The 13,881-nt window shown below is 47.4% G+C and overlaps 3 protein-coding genes across 3 annotated transcripts; 2 read left to right on the forward strand and 1 right to left on the reverse strand.

The window, feature by feature from the left end:
- The first annotated feature begins 274 nt into the window (after positions 1–274).
- On the forward strand, positions 275–12,582 carry LOC131289064 (probable ATP-dependent RNA helicase DHX35). Its single transcript, XM_058318263.1, has 4 exons — positions 275–809; positions 2,447–2,664; positions 10,696–11,476; positions 11,538–12,582. Exons 1-4 carry the CDS (start codon positions 770–772, stop codon positions 12,560–12,562), a joined length of 2,064 nt encoding a protein of 687 aa, XP_058174246.1. The 5' UTR covers positions 275–769; the 3' UTR covers positions 12,563–12,582.
- Positions 7,782–9,220, forward strand: LOC131289065 (ceramide phosphoethanolamine synthase). The gene has a single exon (XM_058318264.1). It carries the CDS (start codon positions 7,782–7,784, stop codon positions 8,958–8,960), a length of 1,179 nt encoding a protein of 392 aa, XP_058174247.1. The 3' UTR covers positions 8,961–9,220.
- A 37-nt stretch (positions 12,583–12,619) lies between the features above and the next one.
- LOC131287700 (cytosolic Fe-S cluster assembly factor NUBP2 homolog) lies at positions 12,620–13,562 on the reverse strand. Its single transcript, XM_058316776.1, has 2 exons — positions 13,407–13,562; positions 12,620–13,329 (listed from the first exon to the last, which is right to left on the reverse strand). Exons 1-2 carry the CDS (start codon positions 13,515–13,517, stop codon positions 12,655–12,657), a joined length of 786 nt encoding a protein of 261 aa, XP_058172759.1. The 5' UTR covers positions 13,518–13,562; the 3' UTR covers positions 12,620–12,654.
- Between the last annotated feature and the right edge of the window lie 319 nt (positions 13,563–13,881).

Below are 13,881 nucleotides of genomic sequence, written 5' to 3' on the forward strand. Positions count from 1 at the left end.
GTGAAATTGTCATTATCAGCGGTTCAATGCTAACCCTAGGCGTGTGTTTGGTGCGGTCAAAGTTGATCCTCAGAACAGCCAAGATACGATATCTTAGTTGATAGTGGTAGAGTGAAGTTGTTCTACAAAGGAAACAGTGTACAAGCGTTCACCAGGGCTCAAGTGGATCGTTGCTAACGGCAACCTAGTTTGGGCACCCCGCGGAAACTTGGAAATGTGTTGCCAAACGATACGGTGCATTGATTTCTGTAGATGCTAGCGGCAGTCAGCAATAAGTGCGAAAGGGACGGGTTACTGCGAATTCACGAAACCGGATCGAACACCCGGTGGCAGTATTCTACGCGTAAATACTTGCGTGGAGAAACTTGCGGTGACCTAAAAACAAACGTTGCTTGTCTTGTTCGTCTTGTTCCGTGCGCCGTTGCGGGAACAACTCAACCATTCAGGACCGAGCGGTCCAACGGATATACAAGAGCAAGCACAAGGTTACAAGCTGGTTTCTGCACCCGAATGAAGGCGAAAAGAACAAACCACCACAACAGCGAGAGCGTAAAAGTCGCCGCATGACATCATCGTCGCGGTTCTTCATCACGCGAAAATAAACACTCGACAAAAACAAGACTGTAAAGTGCTGAGGATACCGAAATCGGGAATCATCATTCAATGTTGATCGCGAACCGCGAAGTGGAGGGCAAAAGCAAACTGTAGTGAATTGTATCTCGTAGAATTCTTCCCTCAAACGCGTTTCAAAAACACCATCTGTTGGATTATGACCACTTCTAGCCGACTACCAAAGTTCCTCAAACCGGGTAAGCATTCCTACAAACATATACCCATCTCAGATTGGGAGGCGTGTGGGCGTTCCGCAACCGTATGGTAATAATTATCGAGCCCCTCAGCTCATCTTGCACAGCTGTCGGGGAAAATACTTACAGGTTGCGGCCATACCATGTTCGCGCGTCTCCCGTGAGAAGCTAATTCAATTTGTTTGCCTTCAGCTTGAAAATTACCACCAACTACACACCACAGTCAGCCGAGCTTGCTACGATGGGAAACAGAAGAAAACGCGTTTCGCTTGCCAACTAGATGGGAAGAAAAAGATACACAAACTAATAACGATTGGCACATTTGAGGCGGTCGCTTGCAGCTGTCTCCTGTTATCGGGCGGCTTTAACAACCGAAGATGAGCGAATCGTTCCGTACGGACGTCATATGTCGGCTTTGGATGAAGGGCGAGCGTGGCGTTTGTTTGTTTGGATGCGGTCCAATCAACCGCGAACGACGGGGCAGTGTTCACGTATGGGTTCACTGACACCGCGGCGACAGCTTGTGCAAGCGCGTCATGGACCACAAGTCGCCGAACGCACCCTTTGCCAACACCCACCACCTAGTCATACCACGCACGCCTGGCAAGTAACACATGAACGTGCATGCGTGGTGAAGAATGTAAATTAATCGTGGAAAACAACCTTTTTTCAATGCCGGCGTTTCGCACTCCGGGTGCTACACGACCTCATCCGATCCGATGCATATCAATTTCCACTAGCAATTCGAACGTTCTCATGGACAGGTTGTAACAATCGAAAAGTTCAAACTATTTTACCACTTACAATCATGACCGTTGCAAAGAAATTGTACTCTGACCTCGATAAGATTCTATCGGTTCTTTTATTTATAAAATGAGAATTGTGTAATAGCAAACCCGCCGAGCAGAGAATGTAACCCTCAGCATGAGTTTGCACAATATTAGGATAAGCAAACAGTTGATAAAGCCTCTTCGTGAGGTTAAATTCCACACGTCACCTATCTTAGCAATCGATTTAAGCCTCGCAGCTCGGTGGTGCGATGATGTGGCAGCGTTATCAAACTTCAAACACACACGACTCACGAAAAATGGGCGTTCGTCACCTGTTCCAGGTGGTTATTTTAATCAATTTGTCCCGTCGTCCGAGAACATCACCACCTCGGCGGAATGGAAGTCCGCGGTGTCTCGTTCAGAAAAAAAAATCCTATTGGCCAATAGAAGCGGCAGTCTCCCGCTTATCGCGTGCCGTTCACTATCGTGCCACCAGCAGCAGCAAAATGGTCCGTTGACGGTATTGGTGGGTTCGCGCACGGTGCGATGTTCCGCTCGCCATCAGTGCTACGGCCGACAGCGAACCGCGCGCGGTTTTCCATCGGCCATCGGAATCGTAATTGAATTAGTTTTGCCTGGTTCGCACTTCGTCGTGTAGGATGTTGACCGATGGTGTTGTGATGTGATGACTTTCCGGTGATTTGTAGCATAAACCGGGTTGCTGCGACCATATCGGAACGATAAATACGGGCTGCTGGTTGTGTACGTTGTAGTAGTGACTGATCATTATTTACTACGTGTTAAAATAACACCGGTTTTATCGCCTGTGGACTATCTTTTGTAATGTAATCGTTTCTTTAATGCACACAGATGACGAATCGTTTGCGTCGGAACGGGACGCCGCACCAACGGATGACCACGTAACGTCGTTCGTCTTCAACGCTCATCAATCGCTGAACTTAGCCGCGCAGCGTGAACGCCTCCCGATACGCCAGTACCGCGATCAGATCCTGCACTGTCTCGAGAACCACCAGACGCTCGTACTGGTCGGCGAAACCGGATCCGGCAAAAGCACCCAAGTACCGCAGGTAAGGCAACGAGCCGGGCACCGGCACCGGGGAACATGGCAAGGACACGGCATGCGGTATCAACCGGAAACAAATGAACAGTGAAGCAGTCGGCGTTTTTTTAGTTCGAGCTATGATTCACAATCCTGATAGCTTATCGGAAACGGACCACTCGTTCGACCTCCGGTCGGAATTACTTGTTGCGCTTTCGTCCGTTGTCTACGTTGTTTGAACTCCAGCGCGGCCGGCAGCGGGAGGACGTGGCATTCGCTACTCCCGCTCTTCGGCGGCGTTATCGTTCCGCAGAATGACGCCATTAAGTTCACACTCTCAGATATTGGCCAATTTCCGGGGGGCGTAATTTGTTTACGTTCCTTTTTTTTATTTCAATTCCCCGCCACCGAATGTGTTAGGCGAGATGATGATTTGCACAATCGAAATAATCGCTGCTCGCGGGAGGTCGTACCCTTGAGGAGAAAATATGTTTTAACAATTTTGTCATGTGAAATTTGAAATATGACTACATGAATTACAAAGGTTACAAAATTGTGATTTTTACATCAAATTTAAACAATTCTTTTATGGATAACAATGAAGACCTGGACGATCCTCTAACCTCGGATCATTCTGATCGGTTTAAGACGAACGTTCCGTAGCTGCATAACTCACAGCGTAATGCAAATCATATGCACACGCGCGCACAAAAGTACGTGCCTTCCCTCTTCGTGTCTTCAACGTGGGCCTATCGTTTCGGTAGTTAACTGGTAAATGGCCAATTAGTGTAGTTATCGTGTAATTGCTGGTAGGCAGCAAAACTAGCAGCGCTTAAAACTACTAGCGCTCTTAGTACTTACACACTCGGTTTTGTTTTATCATAAACTGAAAACGATTCTGTACTGTTTTGAAACTAATTTTTGTTATGAAAGTAATGTTCAGTAGAGGAGTGTAAAACGACAATTCAAACAACATTCGATGGAAAATAGTACACAAAATACATCCAATCTTTGAAGTAATAATAAACCTTTTTTATAAAGATTAATGACCTCTGTACATTAATTATTGCTTTCCACACTGTACAAACCAGGACTCGCGAGCTGCCAGTGGAAAATTAGGGACAAAGTGACAGTGTGGACACCTGCACACTCAATCATCTTTCTATCAATTCCAAATAACACCGGGACCCAACCAGCGTAAAATGGCTACTAATGAGGCCAGAAGCTATTTTTAGGGTTTTATTTATCTACCTTCCATGGCGTCGAAAATGACCGATAGCTCTAGTCGCTCGTTTTCATTCACCCAAGGGACCCTGGTTCCACCCTTCCGGAAGCAGACAGTTCAAAACAGCCACCAAAAACGGTGGTAGGGTTTGGAAAAAAGGATGGTATACGCAACTCCCCTTCCCCCAGCGGATGTGTGTTCTATCGATAGATCTAAACTATTTATGGTGCGACTATCAACAGTTTATGACGCTTGCGTTTATTCGGAAATAGTGTCCGAGGACGCATGGGCTCGTCTGATTCACGCAAGCACGTTTTATGTATATTTTGGTGGCCCCCAGACGTGGGGCATTTCTCACGGCTTTAGTTTGCAGTATTTATGAGGATAGAAACCCCCTAAAGCGAAGGATATCCGTTCGTTTCAGACAGCTCGCGACGGACGGGAACATATTCTAGTCGGCTTCGAATCCGTGCGGCCGGCTTGGCCCATTGCCATGTTGTGTGCCGTGTTTCAAGTTCGTGCAATCCTTATTCATATGCATGCGGGAATGACATCCCGACATCACGACGCAATAGAACGGCTTGGCATTATCCGCCCGAAAGAAGAAAAAGAGCGGCTACCAGACGGAAAAGGTGTGCTCCACTTCGTTCGAAGCTGTTCCCTTCGATGGAGTATCTCATACGTCTGCCAATTGCAGCGTTAGAAAGGAGGTGGCTCTACTCTGCTCCGGGTGCTGCTATTCCAACCCCCTTTTACTCTACGCATTTGGGAAATCAACAACAACAACAGGGCCGCCTCCACCAACTCGTACTGTTCACGTGGAACGGCGAAACCAAAATCGCATCAATGAGTCCGAAGACTCTGAAGCGCCCTAATGCCTTAACGATACACGGCTCCTTTGGCACGCACGTTTGGCTTTTTCCAAGCACCATCAGTCATCGCTGAGCTGTGCACCGCGAAGTGAAAGTGATACGTTATCGCTCCTCTGCGAGGAAAAGCATTTGGAGGAATTATAAATTATAAATGGTTTGGTATTGTTGCTGCCGATTCATGATTTGTTCGTGTGTAGAGATCGTTTACAATTAATACGGTGTGACCTAATAAGCGAGGTGATCTTGCTTTTCTCATCACTTATGGGTTTAAGTTTTCCTGTTATAGTTGTTTTTTATATACATTTCATTTGTTTGTGCGTTAAACCGTCTTATTTGTTGTTGATTTGCAGTTTGTTCGTTGACATAAATGGCAGAAAATATTTAACTCAAAAAAAATGTTTAATTTAATATCAAACATACGCTTTTGAATTTAAATTTATATTATTTTTTAAATCACAGCGACTAGTTAAATTTACAAATTCAATTGTATTTTTGTAAACCATTTTTGGTGAATAACTCTAGTGAAAGGATTCTTTGGAGAAGTTTTACATTTCTATAAATCATTTCGCGGTCACATTTGGAAAACAAACATCAAGTCCACCAACGGCAAAATGTATCGTTATTGTCTTGTGCGTGCCTGTGAAAATAGCCTCGGTTGTATGGAACTGGAAACATGACCACCCCGAACCGTAAATCTTACCCGGGTCCCGGGAAGTTGTAAATTATTCAAAACCCTGACCGGGGAAAGGATTCCGCAACGGTTGAATGGTTGTGTTGAACGAATGAATGGCGATGGGCGGCACGGAAACGTTGAAATGCAGCGGACTATCGTGCCGTGTGGTGGTGATTCTGTCCATTTCCATTCACACACGGATGACGGTCTTATATTTTGCCTTGGTTTTTTAGCCGTCGCGGAAAGCTAGTGGCTGGAAGTTGTTTAACCACTCCTGGAAAATTCTTGCCATACCTACGAGACGTGAAAAAAGCTGGACTGAAGGACACTTCAATAAAAACGATTGACCGCGGGGGCAAAAGGAGGGGCTGCGAGTGTGAACCTGTGCGGTGAAAGCATTGGCACTTGACTGATATTACCTTGATAATGTGACATTTTCCAACCGAACTCCCCCATTCCTCCGCACTTGGCCCGTGGTGGCGTTTGTGGTCTACTTCAATTCTCTTTTTATGCTCTACTTTTTTTATCGTCCATCCATCCAAGGACTCGTGCCGGCGTCAATCGGATACCGGGAGGGGGATCAGGTCAGCTAGAGCGAACCGTGTATTTTTTGTATTATTATTTTGTCTCTTCAAAACGACCTGTCTGCTTGTAGCGCCCAGGTGAAATGACGCCATCCCTGGTGATGATTTTTTATTCATCGTTGACCCATTGCTCGTGTCTAACCGAATGCAAATAGCCTTACGGGCAAAAGCTACACGTGGAATGCAGATCGTATCTGAAAACACCGGCCGGAAAAGGTCGCAAGGGTTTAAATTGGTTAAAATATGGGTTTCGAGCCGTTGCCACACGGAACGTTGAATTATAGATCGAAACGTGTTTGTGGTCTTGTGTGCGGTGGAATGTTTCTACAATGTGAGACTTTAACTTTGAATTCTATATTTGAGAGATTGAGAGAAAACACAATAATTCTTTAAAATCGTTGAAATGGAATCCTGAAAAACCTGAACTGGAATAAATATCAAATTATAATAAACGATCATTCTTTCACTAAACAGGAGTTGTTTACGGGACGTAATTTTACTGTTGAGTTTTTTTTAATACATTTTGAATCTTATCGTACTTTTAATAAATATATTTTTAACAAATTGAGCTTTGTTTCGCACTAACGTGTAGATAAAAAATTTTAAAATTTTATAAAATGTCCTAAAATAAATTTTCAAAATTTAAATTTGACTAAATTTGTTTGGTTTTTAATTAACTAAGATGAAAGCAGCAAGGAGTATAACAGAAGCGAAATCAACCATTGTACAGATAGCAATGGGTTGAAAATTAAGCTAATGAAATAGAATAATTGAAGCTAATTAAAACACATGGTTTAAGCTTAATAGGTCAAAATACTGAGTTAATGTAATGCAAAAATAATTTTATACACTCAAACACAATAAAAATAGATTTGAATTGTATTTTTAAGATTAGTTAAAGAAGCTAATTCATATCCTTAAAAGCGGCAAAGTTTGCACGTTTTACAAATAATGGATGGATTAAAAACGGAGATGAATTGAATAACCGTATTTGTCACGATTGATGATGATGGTGATGATGATTGGTTCTGAGTAAGCAATATTCTCCGTACCATCAACTATCCATTAATTACGACCAGTTGAGGAATACACTTACACTAGTTCTAGCACATCCGTTGGCGGGAATATGTCTGGCGATAACATTTCGAATCCGCATTTTATTGTCTTCCCGTCGCCGTCATTTCAGTTCTCGTCAATAGCACAATCTTCCCGAACCATTCGCGCACCAGGTCCACCAGGTGCCGGGATCGATGAACTCGGAAAGGATTCAACCCGCTCGCGTGTACCCCTGCTTTACGGCACCAACGTCCTTTCAACCCCCGCAAAACAAATCCTTATCTGATGAATGTCTACTGTATTCCCTTCCTTTCTCTGTTTCGTTTCAGTCCGTGGCTGAGGCTGTGTAGAACAGAGCCCCCCTCCTCGCTCGCATCCCACAACACGCGCGGGGAGCGAACGGAACGAACGGAGCTTATCAAGCCCACGTGTGCGCGTGTGTATAATCAATCCTAGTGCGAGAGTGTTGGAAGTGAAGTGAGAGAGAGAGCGAGAGCCCGGACGAAGAAGGACGACAGTGCTTTGGGGTAGTGTACGCACCCTCGGATTGTCATCACCGGAGGACGCGAAGGATAGTTGGCGTTTCGTTGTCACAAGTGACGGACATCCGTGCGGAACTCTGGTGGAAGTTGTTATAGGGAAAGTTTAAAACAAAACCGTTCCATCTGCAAAGGAAGCGGTAGGCGTAGTTGTTAAGGATATAGTGTGAACCCGCCCCCCTCACCCTCCTTCAGAATGGTGGGGCCAAGCTCGCAGGTGAGCAAAATTCTGCTCGCCCTGCTGTTCGCGCTGATCGTGTTCTTCCTGTGGATGGACGTGAACCTGTACATCCGCATCCAGGATTATCCGATCCGCGATACCGATCCCTTCCTGGTTGCGGCCAACAGTACCCTCCTGCTGGCCAAGCCGGCCCTCGGCGGTAGCCATCCAAGTACGGTCACATCGCCCCTGCTCACACCGTCCTCTTCGATGCCACATCAGCTGAACCGGCACATCGTGCGGTACGAGGACGTTGCGTGGGTCAGCTGTGACCTCAACCCGCTCTGTGACGTCACGGTGAAGGCCATGATGTTGGACCACACGAACCACTATCTGTTCGCCCCGATCGCCACGATCGTCGACAATGTGGCCGGCTTCTCCAAGGGTGACCTAGTGACACCGAACATGATATCGTTTTTCCACGTATTCGTGGCGATCGCTGCCGGCCGAATGGTGGCATCCGACTCGCTCGGGTACCGTCGGATCGGTGTGGTGCTGTTCCAGTTCCGCACGTTCCTGGACGATCTCGATGGGCATGTGGCGCGGGCGAAGAAAAACATCCGTGGCGAACGGTCCGACATTGGGTCGGCCGGATACTACATCGATGGCATCTGCGATGGGCTCGGGTGCATCGCACTGATGGTGGGCGCGTTCGTCTACCTCAAAAACAACCCACCCCGGCGGGGCTACACCCAGCTGCAGTCGATCATTCCGGTTTCGGAGTCGAAGAGCAACGGCGAGTCGGGTGTCATCTACAAGGTAAAGGTGACGACGAAGAAGGTGGCCCGGAAGGTGCTCTGCTATACCGGCATGCTGATGCTTAGCTCTACCGGCTGGAACCGGTACATCGCCATCTACCAGGATATGCTCGAGCGCGAGAACGTCACGCCGACGCAGTACCTGCACCAGGAGTCGGTGTTCCGCTCGACCGGATTCTTCTGCATCGCCTGGCTCTGGCGCATCTTTAACGTGCACGCGCTGCTCCACTTCCTGCTGCTCAGCATCTTCTGTGATAAACTGTGGGAGTACCTGCGGATGGTCCAGTACGCCGGCTACGTCGCGCTACTGATCGTCATCAGTGTCGCCGAGATGCATCTGCTCGGTGTGCAGAACTTCATCTACAAGTCGCTAACGGTTAACAATACGTCGTTGTGATTCCACTAAACACACACACACACAAACACATGATCACCATCTGTTTTATCAATCCTTCCCCCTTCTCTTTCCTCGTTTTAAACCGTCTTGCTAGGATCCTTGTTGTCTTGTCATCGTTGTAAAGTCTAGCACTCACTAGGTATGTTTAGAGAACGGATCAACGAAGAAGTGATCAACCCTTGTAGCTGTAACATGTTGTAGCCACTGTGTGTCCATTAAGGGTCCGCTGTGTTTGCCCCCTTTTCCCACTCCTCCCAGAGTGGTCATCGGGGAGCCACTTGCCTGGCAGGACGCGGACAGACGCATGCAAACACATGATGCGCTCCCGTACAACTCAAACCTACTACAGGCCTTATAGAAAACGTTCCCGATTGATGGACGGTTGTGGATAGATTCAGATAGTAAAAGTGCAGATGTAAGTGAAGGGTAATAGAGTTTATATATGAGATGAAATCGTCGTTGTATATCTATTATATATATAGTGTATAATTATAGGTGCTAATGTGTATTAGAAAACAAACGGTATGAAAAGGTGAAGAAGCACGTTTCCTTTATGTCTATAGAAAGTGCTATAAAGCGAGAGAAAGTAGTAAACGTTGGGATACAAAAAGAACCCTACCCTTCTAACGCAATGTTAGGCAAAAGTGCAAAGATTTGAAGACACAAACAAAAACAAAAACAAGAAAGATCCATAACCGCCTTCATATTGTATTTACGATCATAATGTATGCTTTAGTCTCTAACATCGTGTTATTTGTAATTATTCCCAAACTGGTGACGTGAAGTGAAGAGGGCAGAAATAGAAAGAGATTACAAAAAAAAACAAGAGATCCATATATCGTAGCGCAAATGCGGAAAATCAGTGGACAATTTTTCTGTTGTGCTAGGCAAGTGTTCTTCAAAGGAAAAACAAAAGTGTACGCAACTATCTCTAGTTATCCGTTTTAGAAGTAGCGATATATGGTACTGAAGACACGGAGGAGGCAATGGGATGATTGATATTTTTTATACATAAACCATTAACACATGACGGTACACACCGACAACGCAAAGGATAGCGGGAGGTGGGTTGTGGTATGAGTGGGAGGAAAAAAGAATCTTTAATACTGCTAGGCGAAAGTAAAGCAAAAACACATCAAACGGCGTGCTGTTATCCGATTCAGTTTGACCTCGGGATTTTTTCCTCTCCCCCATCCACCCAGTGCGGTGTCCTTTTTTTTCCTTACACACAAACACCTAACTGAAAAACACTACCCAGCTGCCGCGTACACTCTTACACGATTTTATCTTGCCACGGAGTGCGCTTAAAAGAAGCACACATACACATTTACATGTAACCCTTCCGCGTACGACGTTCGCACGGAATGACCCCGGCACAAGGCTATAGTTTTGTCCGGTAGAGCGTTTTTACTTTATAACTATCGTTAATCGGTTGATACTGTTGCCACTGATCGTTTTCATTGATGTTATCATCATCATGCCAGAGAAAGAGAGAGAGGGATAGAATAAAGTATCCTGTGAAACTAACACAAGGGTGCACTAATTCATCGGGGGTTAAGTTGGGTAAAACTATATCCGAAGCATTGGGAAAAGTTAGCATCTTAACTTTAGAACTTAAGTGCTCGATGAGAGTAAAGCCGTGCCGTGTTCCGTGCCATGTTCCGATTGTTCAAGGGGTAGCCAATATAGTAAATATCCTCAATAATCACGCTGGATTTGTCACTTCCTCTTTTAGTATCTGTACGAGTTCGGATGGCATACGAAAGGCCTGATCGGCATTACCGAGCCGCGCCGCATATCGGCCATTACGCTGGCCGATCGCGTCGCTACGGAGCGGGGCGAACTGTTCGGCGAAACGGTGGGCGTCTCGATCCGCTTCATCTCCAAGTGTGACCCCGAGCGGACGAAAATCAAATACATGACCGAGGGCATCCTGTTGCGCGAGATGCTGGCCGACCCGCTGCTCACGCAGTACGGTGTGATCATGCTGGACGAGGCGCACGAGCGCAGCACACTTACCGACACGGCGCTCGGCCTACTGAAGAAGATCGCCCGTAAGCGACCGAACCTGCGGATCATCATCTCGTCGGCGACGGTCGATGCGGAGATGTTTCGTGACTTTTTCAACCTGAAATCGAAGGGCGGCAAGGACACGTCCGTCATTCTCACCGTCGAGGGGCGCATGTATGCGCAGGAGATCTTCTACCTTCAGGAACCGTGTGCGGATTATGTGAAGGAAACGGTCGCGACGGTCATGAAAATTCATCGCACCGAACCACGGGGTGATGTGCTGGCGTTTCTGACCGGCCAGGAGGAGGTGCTGAGAGCGGTCGATCTGTTGCGGGAACACCTGGAGATGGGCGGCAAGGATGACATGCAGATTCTGCCCATGTACGGCACGCTGGCGAACTCGGACCAGCTGAAGGTGTTCTTCACGGCGCCGAAGGGCGTGCGGAAGGTGGTGCTGGCAACGAACATTGCGGAGACGTCCGTAACCATCCCGGGGATTGTGTACGGTACGGAATGGGATTAACATAAACATGATCCATTGTTCTAATTCATCTCATCTCTTTGTAGTGATCGATTGTGGGTTCGTGAAACTTAAATGGTACTCGGCCGACAGCACGACCGATAGTCTGGTAGTGGTTCCGGTGAGCAAGGCCGCCGCGGAACAACGTGCCGGAAGGGCGGGACGCATCCGCAGCGGTAAAGTGTACCGGCTCTACACGGAAGAGGGGTGGGAAAAGTTACCCGATCACACGCCACCCGAGATGCGTCGATCGGATCTCTGCAGTACGGTGCTGTTCCTGAAAGCGCTCGGTATCGATAATATCCTGCGGTTTACCTTTCCCTCACCCCCGCCGGCAAAAAACTTACTCGCCTGCCTAGAGACACTGTACGCCCTCGAGGCGCTCGATGAGGACGGCTCACTGACATCACCGATCGGGTACTTTCTCGCCGAAATGGCCATCCCTCCGATGATGGCGAAAATGCTGTACAAGGCGGGTGAGATGGGCTGCTCGGAGGAGATCGTGATCATCATTGCGATGATGCAGGTGCAGTCGGTTTTCTCGAAACCGGCCGGTGGACAGGCGGCGATTAGGGGGCGCATTGCCAAGCGCAACTTTGAAGTGGCCGAGGGTGACCTGATCACGCTGTTGAATGTGTACTGTGCCTTTGTGGAGGCAGGCCGCACGAAGGAGTTCTGCGGACGTAACTTTCTCATCTACCGCAACCTGAAGCGAGCGCATGAGATCAAAACGCAGCTAACGGGCTCGCTCGAGAGGGAGCTGAATGTTCCGCTACTATCGTGCCATGGGAATGTCGAGACAATCTGTCGGTGTATCGTGGCCGGGTTTTTCCCGTACGCTGCGTACCTTCATCATTCCGGCGTGTATCGGACGGTGCGAGGTAACACCGAGTTAAGCATCCATCCGTTGTCCGCCCTGTACACCGAGCAGCAGCCCCAATGGGTCATCTTCTGTGAGTTGATTCATACGACCAAGCTGTTCATGAAGGATATCACCGTGATCCAACAACATTGGTTGACGGAGATTGCGCCCCATTACTACCACAAAGTGACTGTACACGACAGATTTTGAGAAATGTTTCGTGACTTGGACCTTAAACAGCCCAATAAAACTACTACTAATGACGAATTATGACTTACAAATTTATTTTAACACTGTGATCGTTACTCCCCTCCTACTGTCGTCAGTGTCCCGACGATCTTTCGTAGCACCTCGCTTGTGGTACAGTCCGGAAGCTCCCGTACGCACGCCTTTCCCGTGCCCGCTAACTCACCCACGCGTGGGTCGATCGGAAGTGTCCCGAGATGCGGCACCGAAGCCAACTCCGCCAGTGATTGGCCTCCGCCGGAAGAGAAAATGTTCGTACACTCGGAACAGTTCGGACATACGAACCCACTCATGTTTTCCACAATACCTAGGATGGGGATGCCCGTCTTTTTGCAGAAGGTTACCTCTTTGCGCACGTCCTCAAGGGCCATTTCCTGCGGGGTGGTGACAATGATCGCTCCGTCCGCATTAACTACCCCCTTGAGGCATTCCATCACCGTGATGTGCTCGTCGGAAGTCCCGGGCGGTGTGTCGACGATGAGATAGTCCAGCTCTCCCCAGCTGACATCCTCCAGGAACTGTCGGATCATTGCGGTCTTCTTTGGTCCTCGCCAAATGACAGCGTCGGAACGATTCTTGAGCAGAAAACCAATAGACATGACGGCCAGTTTCTTCTCCGCGCTAGCGTACACCGGTACCCAACCTTCGTCGCACTGGTGTACATCCTGATCCTCAAGTCCTAACAGGTACGGAACGGATGGCCCACAAAGATCGATATCAAGTAAACCAACCTGTTCGTTGAACAAAAAACACCGGAAACATGCCGATAAGAACACCAGATTTACGTTCAGTCAAATTCGCGTCTCACCTTGTGCCCGTCTTCTGCCAATGTTAGCGCAAGCTGTGTACTAACGGTTGATTTGCCGACACCACCCTTTCCGGACAGCACCAAAATAATGTGTTTCACATGATCCAACATAATGAGCGCGAGCAAAAACTAACTTTTAAACCGAATGGAATGGAAAACCTGTGCAGGGAAATAGAAACACAACATAAACACGGCTGCCTCGTGAACAGCTGATTACTCATTTGACAGCCGTGCGTTACGGCGCGTTACCGAGGAACGTAACGCTCCATGAGTTTTAAATTTGAGTAGAAAAATAACAATTTAATTTATTTTCAAATTTTACTATTTCCTATTCTGAGAATTATTGGAACGAATCACAAAAGTCTTTTTCGCATTTAAAGAAGGGCATTTCATTCATTTGTATTGCAATTTGTGAGTTTAACGTCAGGGCATCCTTCCCAGTTTCTCCGAACTGCAGTTCTTTGCGTGGAAAACA

This window comes from Anopheles ziemanni, chromosome 3 (genome assembly GCF_943734765.1).
Source record: "Anopheles ziemanni chromosome 3, idAnoZiCoDA_A2_x.2, whole genome shotgun sequence".
Taxonomy (NCBI): domain Eukaryota; kingdom Metazoa; phylum Arthropoda; class Insecta; order Diptera; family Culicidae; genus Anopheles; species Anopheles ziemanni.